This window comes from Betta splendens, chromosome 22 (assembly GCF_900634795.4).
Source record: "Betta splendens chromosome 22, fBetSpl5.4, whole genome shotgun sequence".
In the NCBI taxonomy this organism is placed as follows: domain Eukaryota; kingdom Metazoa; phylum Chordata; class Actinopteri; order Anabantiformes; family Osphronemidae; genus Betta; species Betta splendens.
This window is the reverse complement of record NC_040900.2, coordinates 7,223,114-7,237,078: the sequence shown is the minus strand read 5'-3', so window position 1 is coordinate 7,237,078 and position 13,965 is coordinate 7,223,114. Positions and strand designations below refer to the sequence as shown.

At 44.5% G+C, this 13,965-nt stretch overlaps 3 protein-coding genes across 15 annotated transcripts in view; all 3 read right to left on the bottom strand.

The window, feature by feature from the left end:
• Positions 1-957: 957 nt before the first annotated feature.
• LOC114848613 (eukaryotic translation initiation factor 5A-1-like) lies at positions 958-6,346 on the bottom strand. Of its 2 annotated transcripts, none has more exons than XM_029139260.3 (5): positions 6,197-6,346; positions 5,237-5,426; positions 5,044-5,148; positions 4,636-4,767; positions 958-4,494 (listed from the first exon to the last, which is right to left on the bottom strand). In XM_029139260.3, the coding sequence occupies exons 2-5, from the start codon at positions 5,396-5,398 to the stop codon at positions 4,432-4,434; spliced, it is 462 nt and encodes a 153-aa protein (XP_028995093.1). In that variant the 5' UTR covers positions 5,399-5,426; positions 6,197-6,346; the 3' UTR covers positions 958-4,431. The 2 variants fall into 2 exon arrangements, with proteins under 2 accessions (XP_028995093.1, XP_028995094.1); XM_029139261.3 differs by having other exon boundaries at positions 6,135-6,267.
• A 223-nt stretch (positions 6,347-6,569) lies between these two features.
• On the bottom strand, positions 6,570-11,363 carry slc2a2 (solute carrier family 2 member 2). The gene is made up of 12 exons (XM_029139938.3): positions 11,086-11,363; positions 10,088-10,183; positions 9,519-9,724; positions 9,298-9,422; positions 9,069-9,184; positions 8,500-8,662; positions 8,309-8,415; positions 8,137-8,217; positions 7,957-8,061; positions 7,768-7,869; positions 7,488-7,691; positions 6,570-7,402 (listed from the first exon to the last, which is right to left on the bottom strand). The coding sequence occupies exons 1-12, from the start codon at positions 11,098-11,100 to the stop codon at positions 7,199-7,201; spliced, it is 1,524 nt and encodes a 507-aa protein (XP_028995771.1). The 5' UTR covers positions 11,101-11,363; the 3' UTR covers positions 6,570-7,198.
• Positions 11,364-11,509: 146 nt separating this feature from the next.
• The window catches only part of tnika (TRAF2 and NCK interacting kinase a), a 36,801-nt gene continuing 34,345 nt past the window's right edge, over positions 11,510-13,965 (bottom strand). For all 12 annotated transcript variants that reach the window (XM_029139922.3, XM_055505826.1, XM_055505825.1 and 9 more), the window contains one exon: positions 11,510-13,834. In XM_029139922.3, the coding sequence (XP_028995755.1) occupies positions 13,751-13,834 (84 nt within the window). In that variant the 3' untranslated portion in view covers positions 11,510-13,750. The remainder of the gene's footprint in view (positions 13,835-13,965) is intronic.

Genomic DNA, 13,965 nt, shown 5'->3' with positions numbered 1-13,965 from the left:
ACCTCCACTCTGTACACACTGAGACCTCGCTGCTCCTCTCTGAGGGATTGAGCACATGAAAGGAGAAGAAAGCGCCTGCTCCCGTCCTCCACGGCTGCAAATCCTCGGCCAAGGCTGAGGATGAAGTGCTCCTTCTCTCCATTCTCCTCACCTCTGAATCTGGATCCAATAACGGCCCCGATCTTCACGGACAGACACGCAACCTCGCGGCTGCCGACGCGTACACAGACATGACATCATCCTGTTTACACAGCCGCTAATTAGTGAATCTATGCAGTTCAGCGGGAAACTGATGGCTTCGACCTCTGCTCTTCGACACGACAGGAGGCTGGAAAAGTGGCTTCCTACAGATGCGCACACATGCGTCACACACCTAGTAGCTCACGGAAGCTTTGATCTATTCGCTCTCTCACACTGTGTCTTGACACAGCCCACCTCCACCGCTACCTGCCCCCATGTATGAACCCTCGCCACAGACCCTCTACCCTGAAACCAACCACGTCTCTAGTCGTTCCAAACAAGCTCATCTCCGCCAACCGCCAGGCAGGAATCCAGCTGTTTCCACGTCTGGATAAACGGGTTTGGAGCAGTGTGGAGCGGCTTATAAAGCCTCTGCCAGTCTCCCTACGTTTGATCCACACACCAAGCCTCGAAAAGCAGCACCGGGGGGATCTGACTGCATGGAGAGGCCTTAATGACTTGGCATTTCCAAGGATTGTCTCATGTATAGTGATCAGAGTTTCAGGCAAAGCTTTATTTTTTTTAAATCAGCATATAAAGTCAGTGATAAAAAGTTATTAATGATCTATAGACTCGAAACAACACACTGTCTTGCCACAGTTCAGAGTAATGAGACAACTGGTTCATCACTGATCTGTGAAATAAACTAGTCAACTGATTTTAAATTGGTGCTTTGCTGCCACCTACTGCGTCAGTAAATACACTCCACAAGTTCAGTCCAACCAAATTCATGTTATTCTTTATTTCAAGTCCAGAACATCTGAATGCACCAGGCAAATGAATGAGGTAAGCCAGTGCATGACGTTTACATAGGTTTTTAATAAAACTGCAGGAATAACTGTACACGTTTTGAACAAACTGTCAGAACTAACTCTGAGGTGCTTAAGTTATATCGTCTTTAAAAGGTAAAAACAACGCAATGACCTGGAGTGAAGCATCCTCCACTATGTAGAAAACGAGTTGTGACACATTTTCTGCAGCCCAAAAAAACTTTGTTTTTATTCTGTAGACAAAATAGACACTTGTGATTGTTAAAGACAGTCGCAACACATGAATTGGAAAAGCAAAGACAGGAGCGTGTGCATCTTTATGTTCCAGATGAGGATAAAGCTGACATTTTTGCCTATGATGGCTCATTTCAGAGAAGAGACCAAGATAGAAAAACACCCTGAAGCTCTTCGCCTAACATACACATGCATATAGAGTATAGACATACACTACAAGTACTACACAGTTCTATGACAATATTTGATTTGAAGATTGTGAAGAAGTGCCAAACATGGAAAAAAAAAACATTTAACATGGACCAACACAACAGACCAAGTTTTTGAGGAAAATGAATCAAAGCAAAAGCGCATGATAATCTCACCATCATCACTGACACAATGTTCTGTTTGGAGCCCTGACAAGATCTGCCCTCACAACAGACATCAGTCACAGATTTATCCCCGGCAGACTCTGATCCCGGCGTTAGTCAGAGGCAATGGAGGGTGACTCCTCAAACAAAATCACAGGTCAGTCCTGTTCCCCATCTGCATGCGAGACAAACCTTTATGCACAACTGTTGACAGGACGTATTACTACTGCTACATATCCAGCTAGAGAAGAGACACGAAAAGATTGAGGAAATGCAAAAGTATAAAAGGATGAAGTATCTTAGAAATTAACTCAGGCACATGTTGATAGGCACAGTGGCATATATCAATCTTAAATAACATAACTCTGCAATGTTTATCCATTAATTTGCATACAAGAGGTCGCTTTGCCATATTTGTTACAGCCAATTAACTCCACGAATAATAAAAGTGAGGCTAAAGTTGTAAGATGCATGGAAATATACATGTAAAGGTCAAAAGCACGTCTTAAATGTGTCCCTATTAGCAACAGAAAGTCTGACAGCTCAACTGTCCCCACACACAAAAAAGGAAGGAAGGAAGGTAGGTAGTGTTTTTTTGATCCGCTTACATGCTGTTTGCTAATAAAGCAAATACAATGAGATTTTCAAAGTTTGGTCCTTGCAAACAATCCGGAGTGCTGCTGTTTCACACCACAAGTAAATGGTGAAATGAAGAGCTACTAGTATCACTGCAGTTAATAAACACAAACTAACCAAAAGCTAATGAAGTACAAATTAATGTAAAACATAACTTAACATCCAGCAGATGACTTTGGTGTTTGGAAGCACAAATACTTCAGCTGTACTGAAACAACATAACAGACCAGCTTCCAATGTACAAAGGACACTTGAAAACAAAGCAAATTTACTGTAATGGTATCGAATGTCAAAGTAACAATCTGTTCGTTTACAGGAATTAATCTAATCATTATTGTTTAGTACCCTGATGCCATGAACAACACGTAAACACTTCTTAAACTGTGTAAGACACTGAGGCATCTCTGCTGCTGAAACCCGATTTCATCAGAATGTGGCAACAAACCTCAAGCTTTTAACAAAAGAAAAGTTCATGAGTTGGGGGGAAAAAACTATTAATGCAGTCTTGTTGACTAAAATCTACAAAAAGGTCCTCATTGGAACAGATACTTGTCATTGGTATTCCTTAACGTGCACGCTTGAAAGACTGGCTTCTTCTTTGTACCATCAGTCCAAACAGGGGAAAAAGGCTGCTGTGCTTCACATCCATTACTAAAATAGGGCTATTATTTATTTATGTTTAGGAGGTAGGGGACAAAGCCAACTACCTGCACGTAAAGCAGGTTGTACAGCCACTACGTTAATGCAGTGCAAGTCAACACATGCTAGTTTCCTGCCATTACTAAAGGGCTCACAAAAACACATGCTGTGTTCATAGCAATCAACCATAAACACTGCTTACCTGGGGCTTTGCAAAATAATGCTGAACAACCATCTTAGTTGAACGTTTTAAGTATCTACAAACTAACAACGGTCCTTTGACCCTTAACCCAAATTATTGCTTAAATACTCCTGTGTTATTTTTGGGCATCGATGTTTCCCCTCAACAAAACTTGTTCAATATATTCCTAGAAGTGACCTCTACAGCATCGCTACTACTGCAAAAAATAAGTAAATAACGCTTTTTAACTAAATGTCTAACCTATTTTAAGATAATAAAAGCCTATATACGATTTTTCTTCCGTCTGTTTGGAGCATTTTCCAAATGGAAATACCTCAAAATAAAAAACAAAAAAAAAAATACTTTTGCCTTAAACAAAATAGAACAGAAACATACTTGAATCATATATTTAACACTGTTTGAATAGACATCACAAGTGGAAATATAAAACCAAACACTGAAACTAAATGTTTCCATATTAACTGAATTTTGTCACTGTGTATCTCCCAGTCAGAATTACTGTGCATTACTTACTCTTCATTATGCAAACCACCACATGTTGAGATAACCATAGGAAATGAGAATCAGTATTCTACCAGTTTAGTCAATTCTGTTACATATCCAATATATCGCTGTACAGAAATCCACTTTTACAAGTACAAATTATCAGTGTTTTGTTCTTTGAAAAGCATTTCTAGATATTTTTCAGTTCATAAAAAGGCCTCAAGAGAAAGCAAAGCTTCAAAAGAATACGTGAAAGAAATATGCCAAGCAACCCACCCGATCCAGGCTGCGCAGCAGGGTTAGACAGCCAAGGTCCCTGGTTGCAACGCTACCTTTACCACCTGGTTAGATGCAAAACAATGCTGCAACATCCACAGTTAAAGTTCTGAGTACATAGTTATAGAATGCATTTGTTGTAACTAATGAGAACTGAAGGTTGATGGAAAGTGAGCCAGTTCAGATACAAATTCAACATCTGGTCAAAACTTAAAAAGGATAAAGCAGGTTTTAGTTTCTTTTGCTCACAATAACAAAAATCTTCAGCCTCATAATTAAAAACCAATTTTACTCAAAAACTTAATGTCATTAAGGAATGGGAGACTAGGAATGTATTACAACAAACAAAAGCCCAGAATATAGTCAAGAATTCCTGGAATAGCATCAGTATGTAGAAAGGTTACATGAATAAGAGAGCGTCAATCTGCCCTGAGCCTGGGGTACAGGGTTGAAGGAGATGACCTGTTCCCGTTTCCGGACTTCAGCTGACCAGTAGAGAAACTGGTGGAGGTGTGGCGAGAAGGTCGGGAGCTTTGGTGAAGCTTCAAACCATAACCAAGGATAGGAGTGTGAGGTCTCCAGCAAGGTCATGCACTTTTTAAGAAGTCATGGCCTTGGTGCCAATGACATGCTCTTCATCTAAAGCTTTCAGCACAGACACCTGAAATGGGACCAATTAACACAAATCAATTGGGTTATGCACAAACATATGATCCTTTTATTTGGCCGAATTTCACACATTTAAGATTAAAAAATGATAATTTTACCCACTTCCTACAGTCTCCAGGTCACAGAAACTCACCATAAATTGCTCTCCATTATTGAACTTCTTTTCGATTTCTTTACCCAGGTCTCCTTCTGGCACTCTGAGGTCCTCCCTGGTGTCTCCATTGTCATCCATCAGGGACAAGAAGCCATCGGAGACATCAATGACCTAAAAGTATCATTGGGCAATATCATCATTTAAATGTTTTATTAGGAATTACAGTGATAAAACAGGTCTTTCAGGTCTGGCCTGTTCAGCCAGTTATTCTATGTATTTGCTCAAAACGAAATAGGACAGCTAAGATTTGACATGTGCCACACCCATTGAGTAGCTGGGAATCCACATCTTATTACTTTGTCAAATATTCTAAAACATTAAAATCAAAACAATTAAATATTTGTTAGAATCTACAACAAAGGTGAAGTTTTAACAGGGATGCCTGACCTGGTAGTCCTTCCTTGTTACATTTGGAACATCCATGTTGTGGGTGGATGGACAGATATCTTCAAACTTCTTCTGTGTAAAGATGTCAAGTCCAACGAGGTGAACCTACAAAAATAAAACATTTAGACTCACTCCCGAAACGGGGAAAGACCAAGCTTAGAAACACGCAAAATGGACAAGGTGGTGGTTTTACCTTGGCATGCCCATGCTTGCCAGTCTTGGAGGTAGACATGTCAACGATCTTACAGGGACGTCCCTTCAGCATGACAAAGCCGTTCTTCCTCAGAGCAGAGCATTGCATGGGGTACGTTGCAGACGCCCCAGAATCAGCAGTGGTAAAATCCTCATCTGCCATGACGGAGAAATGGCTCTTCTATGTTCCACTAAAAAAGAAAATAAACTGGTGCTTACCCTAGATTTGCTTATAAGGATGAATGTGGCATCAATGCATAAAAAGAGGAATAAGAGGAATTTTGATAAAGATTTTTTTGTTAAACTCACAAAAAAGAAAAGTCCAACACTGTAAAGAAACCCAGGGAACTGGGTGAAGTTGAGTCATGGTATCTGGAAACCAGTCCAGATGCCATGACTCAACTTCCAGGTGCACTTAATTCTCTGTTCCATACGGGTCAACTTAAACGTTTGTCTGTTCTAACAAAAGCATCCGCACGCTTAAACTTTACGTTTCTAGCCGGCAGATTGCTGCCCTTTCTTCGGCATCTTATCACAGGCGTGCAAATAGCCACGACGACGCTACCACAACTAACACTAGCTTAAGCTAACAGCTGACGTTAGCATTAGCTGCTAATGCGTTGAATGAGCAACTCACGCGACACAGTGACTGGGGCAATTTTAACTAGCTTAAAGCGTTAGCTGCCTTATCTCTCTGTTGACCTTACAAACAAATCTAAACGACGCAGTTAGAAGTTAGAGAGATGTTGACTAGCTAGCTGTTTAAGAATTAGGCAGCTACACGCGCTAACGTTAGGCTAGCTTCAGATTGAAGACGTGTTTCTGTCAGTGCTAGCCGACTTAGAACACCGATGCTAATGCTAGCTGGAGCAGCGTGCTAACTTCTTTTAATCAGTCACCTTATTGACGTTAGAGACAGAGTCTCTCGCCAAAGCATGCACAAGCCAAACCGCCAATTTACCTTCGGTTCAGCTGGACGAACTTACAGTCGCTTCCCTCGCGTCTGCCACTCGAGAGAAAGCGTCAGTGCGCATGCGTAGAAGTTTGATAGCGCAGGATGGGCGGGAGGTGGCAGGTACTGTGTCAGTGGCAGCAGGATGGAGGTAGGACGAGGATGGAGGTAAAGCAAAGAGACGAGCGACAACACATGACAACACTAACAATTATTTTTCTCAAATTCGAATAGTGCACAAACAATGTTCCCTGTCTGCTGAGGTGGTGTTCGTGATGCTCATGACAGCTGTCCAACATGACGTTAAACCATTAAACATATCATGGCTGATCAGTGTTTGGGCGGAATAATATATGCAAAATATAAGAAACAGAAACACAAATTAATAGCAGAGGAATTTTTATTGTTTATAGTGTAAATATAAATACTGTTTTATTTTATTACTTATACTTTTCTAAATGCATTATTTACTAGCGACCGAGGTAACCCTTTGGCCTCTAGGGGGCAGCACTGAAGAGGCTGTGAACACAGTACAGCGTGAACACACTGTAACTCGTGGTGTTACTGACATAAATTTGCTTTTGTGTTGTGATTTTGGCTCCTGCTGAGGTGAGTTTAACATTCAAGTTCTTATTAGCTCTGTTTTTGGTCTTCATCATCTCTTAATTTGACTCCTTAACTAAGTTAAAGAGCAGAAGCACCTGTTTTCATATACAATAAACTTGCTCTATCCATAATACAGCAATACTGCCATACATTTTCTACTGTGATGTATTATACCACCTTATATAATAACATGATATCACACTGCAGTATTTGTTTTTGAGTAACACTAGTGTTGACAAGAAAAAATGTTATCTTTTCTTGCGCAAGAACCACACTGGTCCAAAAGCCATCAGGTAATCATTACAACACTGACAAGGTTAACTGTACACAAACACATTTAAAATACAGACAGACACAACTTTACATAAAAAATTACTACACAAGCACGATCCAGTAATTGCAGTTTCAGGCATCAGTGGACATTTTGAGCTGCTCCAGCTCCGTATCGTCTTCAGGAGCCTCTTCCAAATTGTTCTTTCCCTTTTGAAAGACGGCAGCGATCTCCTCAATTGATTTACCTTTAGTCTCAGGGACCCGAAAGTACGTAAACACAATGAAGCAGAGAAGCAGCACGGCGAACAGGACAAACACGTACACGTCCAGCAATGCCTGCAAAAACAAAACGCAGGCGGACGAGTCAGGAGGGACGGAGTCTGACACGCATCACAAGCTCAGGTTGCACTGCTCCATGTACCTGTATATATGGGAAGGTCATGCCTATGATGAAGTTGCTGGTCCAGTTGCAGCAGCCAGCGAGTGCGATGGCTGCGGGCCGAGGCCCCTGGCTGAACAGTTCGGCCACTAGGAACCACGGGATGGGACCCGGTCCGATCTCAAAGAAGCTCACGAAGAGGAAGATGGACGACATGCTCACGTAGCTCATCCACGCGTAGACGTTCTGAGGGCAAAGCACACGAAGCGGGTGGAAACGGGGGCGGTCAGTCGGCACGCGACTGATTGAATAGCGAACCAACCTGGAACTTGAGGCCCACTGTCATGGTGACCGCACAGCAGCACATCCCCGTCAGACCGGCCAGAATCAGCGTGCGTCTGCCGGCCCTGTCCACCAGCGCAACCTGAAACCAGCAGCCGGCTCACGTCAGGGCCCGCTGCTACTGTATATACGCCAGAGGTCACGTGTCTGCCTGTGTGTGAGGACTCACCGACACCAAAGTGAAGACGGTGTTAATGACTCCGACTCCGATGGTGGCGTAAACCGGCTGGGCCACGCCAGCCAGAGCGAAGATGGACGTGGAGTAGTAAAAAATCTAGGAGACGGATATTCTGAGATGAGCTGCGTCTTATTGTGAGAGGGGGCGGAGATGACTTAAGTTGCCACTCACCCCGTTGATGCCTGAAAACTGCTGGGCCAAGTGCAGCATGAGGGCGACCGTCAGCTGCCGTCTGTACACAGGGGAGCAGATCTGTGGGAGGGGGGCATCATCAGGTGATGACTGTCGCTAGGCAACAGGGCGCCGCCTCCTCGCTCATGGTTAGTGTGTAACAGAGACCTACCAGCGAAAGGATGGAGATCTTTGCCTTCTTGTCTGCCTCCTCTTTCTCTCTCCTCATCTCCTCTATATCAGCAGTGGCGTCGTACGCCCCCTTCAGGCGGTACAGGCCTGTGACAGAACCCAGAGGAGAGGAGCGTCTTTATGAATCACTCATCTGATCCTCATTTAACAAACCCGTCGGCTCCTCCTTACTGTTTCTGGCCTCCTGCTCCTTGCGCAGCACAATGTACAGGTAGCGCGGGCTCTCGGGGCACAGGGGCAGCAGCAGCGTCTGCAGTATGGCGGGGGCCCCGGACAGGCCCAGCAGCAGGGGCCACATGGCGTCGTTGCCGAGCACGAAGTCCAAGCCTAGAACCTGTGTCCAGGCAGAGAGGAAGAGCTGAGCACAGGCAGGTCAACGGGCAGAGAGGAACAGCTGAGCACAGGCAGGTCAATGGGCAGAGAGGAACAGCTGAGCACAGGCAGGTCAACGGGCAGAGAGGAACAGCTGAGCACAGGCAGGTCAACGGGCAGAGAGGAAGAGCTGAGCACAGGCAGGTCAACGGGCAGAGAGGAAGAGCTGAGCACAGGCAGGTCAACGGGCAGAGAGGAAGAGCTGAGCACAGGCAGGTCAATGGGCAGAGAGGAACAGCTGAGCACAGGCAGGTCAATGGGCAGAGAGGAACAGCTGAGCACAGGCAGGTCAACGGGCAGAGAGGAACAGCTGAGCACAGGCAGGTCAATGGGCAGAGAGGCCGCGGTTGGTGTGCACCGCACCGCACCTGGCTGATGAGAATGCCTACGACGATGGCCAGCTGATGTAAGGTGCCCAGAGCGCCGCGGTACGCCTTGGGCGCGATCTCCCCGATGTACATGGGCACCAGGCCGGAGGTCAGCCCTGGAACACACACGTAGACGCTCAAAGTTCTTGTGTTTTAAATATGAACCAATGAGATTTCAGCATGATCAGCATCCACATGACTCCTGCAGCATGGTAGCATTTGGCTTTACCGCAGTAAAAGCCCATAACAGCGCGGCCCGAGATGACCATGATGTGAGGCTTCCACAACTTGCAAAGACCCATGAGCAGCCCGGCAACTACAGCCAGAAAATTGATCATCAGCATGCCCTTCACCCTGAAAGACAGAAAGAGAGGGAGATGCAGACACATACATACAGTACATTCATACAGTACGTGTGCTGTCTGCATCTTCCCGTTCTCCCCTGCTCACCTGCCCCTCAGGTCTCCTATGAATCCCACCAGGAAGGACGAGAGCATGCCCCCGATGGAGAAGATGGCCACCGACAGTGACCAGTACATGACCACGGCCGGGTGCTTCCCCGCCTCCGGAGCCTCTCGGTCGGTGCTGTTGTGCAACGCCACCGCGGCCCTTTCTGTCCACACGCCCAGAGAGTGGCCATAATGCGTTTCAATGACCTGCAGACACGTTTACTCATCCTCAACAGGGAAAATGCATAAGGTATTTATGAGAGTGCAGAGATGTTATATTTGCACATTGAGTCAGGCTTTGGGCCAGTGATATAAAGTCCAATGTTGCAACCGAACAAGACAACAGCACCTCAAAAACTCAGATGCACATTCATGCAACACCTCCAGCAGGAGCTGAAGCAACTGCTGCGTCGACGTTCGTTGTTCAAGCAGGTGTAAACTGCTGACACAGCGGAAAGCGCAGGGGCTCTGAGGCGAGAAGTCCGACTGCGGCATGTACTTTATCCCCACATACAGTTTCATAGACGCAGCCTGTGGAGGGGACGGGGGGTGCAGCGGCACCTACAGTACCTTTTGGGGTGCGTTGATGACGCCGAGGCTGTAGCCGTACTGCAGGGACCCCAGGGCGGCTGTGAACACAGCAAGGGCCAGAGTCCCCGTCAGCTGCTGCAGAAGCAAAAGGTGCTCAGCTTTATTTGTGTGCATGCACTGCAAGCTCTCAAATATGGAGTTTATGCACAAGTCGGTGCAAGCAACCACCCAGAGATCCTCACATATACACTATTGTTTAAAATGGGGTCACCCAGACAATTTTGTGTTTTCCGTTAAAAGTCACACTTTTATTTACCAGCATGAGTTGTAAAATGAATAGAAAATATAGTCTCATTGAAAAGGTTAAAAATAATGACTTGTATTAAAAATAATAATTTTTTTAATCCTCAAACTTTGTTCTCGTCAAGGAACCCTCCATTTGCAGCAATTACAGCATTGCAGGGCTTTGGCATTCTGGATGTAAATTTGTCGAGGTAATCTGGGCCTTCTGACGCAATGAGCAGACGCATTGTACCATTACTACACTGCAGTGACAGTAAATATTGCAGCAAAAATCAGACATTTGCAGCTAGAATAGTCATTTACCACATTAGTGATGTAAACAGTGTATTTCTGAATCGTTCATTGCAAAGGAAAGTGCATTTCTGTCAAAAATAAGGACAAACCTTTGAACAGTAGTGTATAAAAGAAAATACATGCATTCATCATTTCATTGCATCTGGTGGTTCTTGTATTATTGCAATGCTCAGTGGTTCCAGCGTTTACACTCTTGTAGTGAAACCATGTTAATTTGTGACCATCTCCTCAGTAAAATTATTAAACTCTGAGCCACTAATGAACAGCTGTCAACCTGAATACCGAGCGCTTCTATCAGCGTCAGTGCGAATCTCCCAAGTCTTAGTTTAGCGACAACAGAAGAGTCCTGTCCGTGCAAAAGTATAGCACATGGACGTTTGTTCTTCCATCATTCCATCAGCATTTTATTTAGATCCATTTCCCTGGGAAAAGTAACTCACCTTTCCCGAGTCCATGCTGTGTCCAGTGCGACAGCCAGGAGCCTGGTAATGATCAATGAAGCTGGTTGGTCGATCATGCAGTGAACACTCACTAATTGGCAAACAGCATGCACAAAGATAGGCACACACACGTGCACATTATTGTACAAAGATCAAAAGCACATTATCTTACAGACAGGATGCAAATAATAGAAATTAAACATAATATATAATTTCTAATAATAATAATAAAAACTCTACACCAATAAGTAGATGTTGGTGTTCAGATTTAAACTTCTGGACACTGTGGTCTGTCACTTTTCTCCTCCACTGTCTTACACGCACACGCACACACGTGTTAATGATATACTGGGTGAGCAAAGTCTGAGGGCCACCGTACAAATGACCAAACACACAAGATAAAAACGCAGCCGGCGAGGAAAGATAATGCTCTAGTTTCTTTTATTTCTCTCTTACAGCATCTCTTTTACAAAACAAAAATAAATCCCAAAGCAGGACATTAGTAATGCTCTTTTTAAAATAAAGAAAACAGGAGATAAACAGCAAAAAAAAAAAGAATACAGTGGTTTGATCTTTGAAAGGAGGGTCTCAACCGTCGCACTTTTTCCAACAGGACGCGATTTCCCCCACGGACAAACAGTTACAGTTATAATGCCCCATTCACACACAGGGAAGACAGTGGTTTCTGCAGCTCAGCTTTATTGCTATCTTTGTAAAAAGTCCTTGAAAATATAAAACTTTGAATAATTTAACAGAAAATAATGATTATTACATTACTGGGGAGTTGTTTGTGCTTCCTCAAGCCTGTTACCCATAAGCCATAAGCAAAAAGTACCCAACTTCCCCCAGGAGCGGATTCAGCTGCACGGCCTCGTAGTGTTATGAATTCAATTGATTGAGCTGTTTTCAATAGTTGGACTTTTTATCACTCCATTCCTCAAAACTCCTTTCAAAGAATAAATCAAACTGTTAATATTCATCTCTGTTAGAAGAGACAAGTAACATCAGCGATGTGTTAAGGTTAGATAATAACACAAAAAAACTTGGTGTAAAGAGGCGATAAAAATGATTAATCGTAACGTGAGTGATGGTCTTTTGGCCTCCGTTTTTAGTTTTGCTTACATCATGCTAGGCACTGTACAAACAGTTAGGAGCCGAACACAGGAGACCCGACTAGAGGAGCACAATTAAAAAGACAAAACAAAACACCACGGCTTTCAGCGGTGAGTGCTTTCACATGCGCACAGTATTGAGAGAGAGAGCAGCCGCGTCCTGCTGATGCTGAGGTCGTGCTCAGGTTGCGGTTCAGCGCTTCTGATGCAGACGTCGGGTCTCCTCCAGCAACATGGCTGCGTTCACGAGTAGCCAGGACATTATTGTGTTAAGAAAAAAAGAAAGGAATGACTCAAAAATATAATATTGCCTATTTTAAATGCCTGGTGTCCGCATACACCAACTTAAGCTCCATACTAAGAAGATAAAAGCATCGATCTGCATGGAAACACACTCAATGTTGCTTTGATCGCATTGAGGTCAAAGGTCACACACAGAGACAGAATTACGGAACCATTTTCCGGGACACTGATTCAAACGTCCCACTTTGATTTAAACTATTTTGAATGGGACTTCAACATCAAGTCAAACACACACGCGCGCACACACACACACATTAAAACACACTCCTGTTTTCAGAGAAACAAATGTGCTGTACATTTCATCAGGCTTCGAAGACTGACTGACTCCAGGCGGTTACACAGAAAAGGAAATAGAATGAACCGAATGATGCTCTCATTGTTCATCTAATATTACAGTATATCTGATGCAGCACCGTCAGAGTTTATAGAGTGAGACCGGGGAGAGTGATGATGATGATGATGGGAGGAGGGCCTGTGATTGCATTTTAAAGGGAACACAGACATCATCTTTGCATACTCGTGTGACAGCAGAGTCTCTGCCAGTGAAATGCACTATTCGGTTTGCTCAGAACCTGAAAGTGGCGGCGAGAGGAGGAAGCGGAGGGACAGAGGAGAAAGAAAATCAATGGCGCCGCCTGTAGATTTGTCATCCCTCTGCTGCCATCCGCGCACTCCCTTATACCTAAGCACCCATTTAAATTCATATTGTGATCTAGAATTTAGACGTTCCTCTCGTCAGTCCCAGGGCATCAGCCCACACATTGTTAAAAGGAGACGAGGAATATTGAGGACACTGTCAGGACTGAGAAGTGATGACTCCATTTACCAGGAAGGTGAGGAGTCTAATGGGCAAACAGAAGATGAAAAGGGGGGGGGGGGTCTCTGCAGATGAATGCACTGGTCTGTTTGCACGGAAGAGACGGAGAAAAAAGAAGAGCTACAGACCGACAGACAGACAAAGACGGAAAAGGAGAATATTTGGAAAGTCAGTGGCACTGGTTTGCCAGTCAGCTGAGTAACAATGGCTTCTGCGCGACCCGACATCTGCGGTGACGCGTCCGTGTTGATTTGCACTACGATTATCTTGATTTCTACACCCTCTGAGCCTCTCCGGTGGTTTAAGAGTTCACTTGTGGCCCCGCGATCGATGCGGCTCATCTGTGACGTGGGCCGAGGTGGGTGTGGGGGAGGGTGGGGGTGGGGGTCAGGCCAGTGGGACAGTGAGGCAGAGCGGGTTGTGGGCGGAGCCATCACCAGTTCATCATAGAGTTCCTGTTGAGGGTCATGAAGAAAACCTGGCTGCTGCCTCCTGAACGCACTGATGCAAAGAAAACCTAGAGAGAGAGAAAATGCGGCTGTTAAAAATAAAACTAATCTCAGATTCCTCACTGTTAATAAAGTGAATTTGCAGCCCAAATATGTTTTTTGATTGTCTTTAACCATCTTCTGTGGGGATTTTTGGCCA

What these genes read in the sequence shown, in the direction of transcription:
- slc2a2 (XM_029139938.3), bottom strand. An exon ending in ATAGGAGACCTGAGGGGCAG is followed by an intron (nt 9,423 to 9,518) that starts GTGAGCAGGGGA and finishes TCTGTCTTTCAG; the next exon opens with GGTGAAGGGCATGCTGATGA. An exon ending in AGTTTTCAGGCATCAACGGG is followed by an intron (nt 8,062 to 8,136) that starts GTGAGTGGCAAC and finishes TCCGTCTCCTAG; the next exon opens with ATTTTTTACTACTCCACGTC.
- LOC114848613 (XM_029139260.3), bottom strand. Translation starts at nt 5,398, where the DNA reads ATGGCAGATGAGGATTTTACCACTGCTGATTCTGGGGCGTCTGCAACG. An exon ending in GCAAGCATGGGCATGCCAAG is followed by an intron (nt 5,149 to 5,236) that starts GTAAAACCACCA and finishes TTATTTTTGTAG; the next exon opens with GTTCACCTCGTTGGACTTGA. An exon ending in TAACAAGGAAGGACTACCAG is followed by an intron (nt 4,768 to 5,043) that starts GTCAGGCATCCC and finishes TGATACTTTTAG; the next exon opens with GTCATTGATGTCTCCGATGG.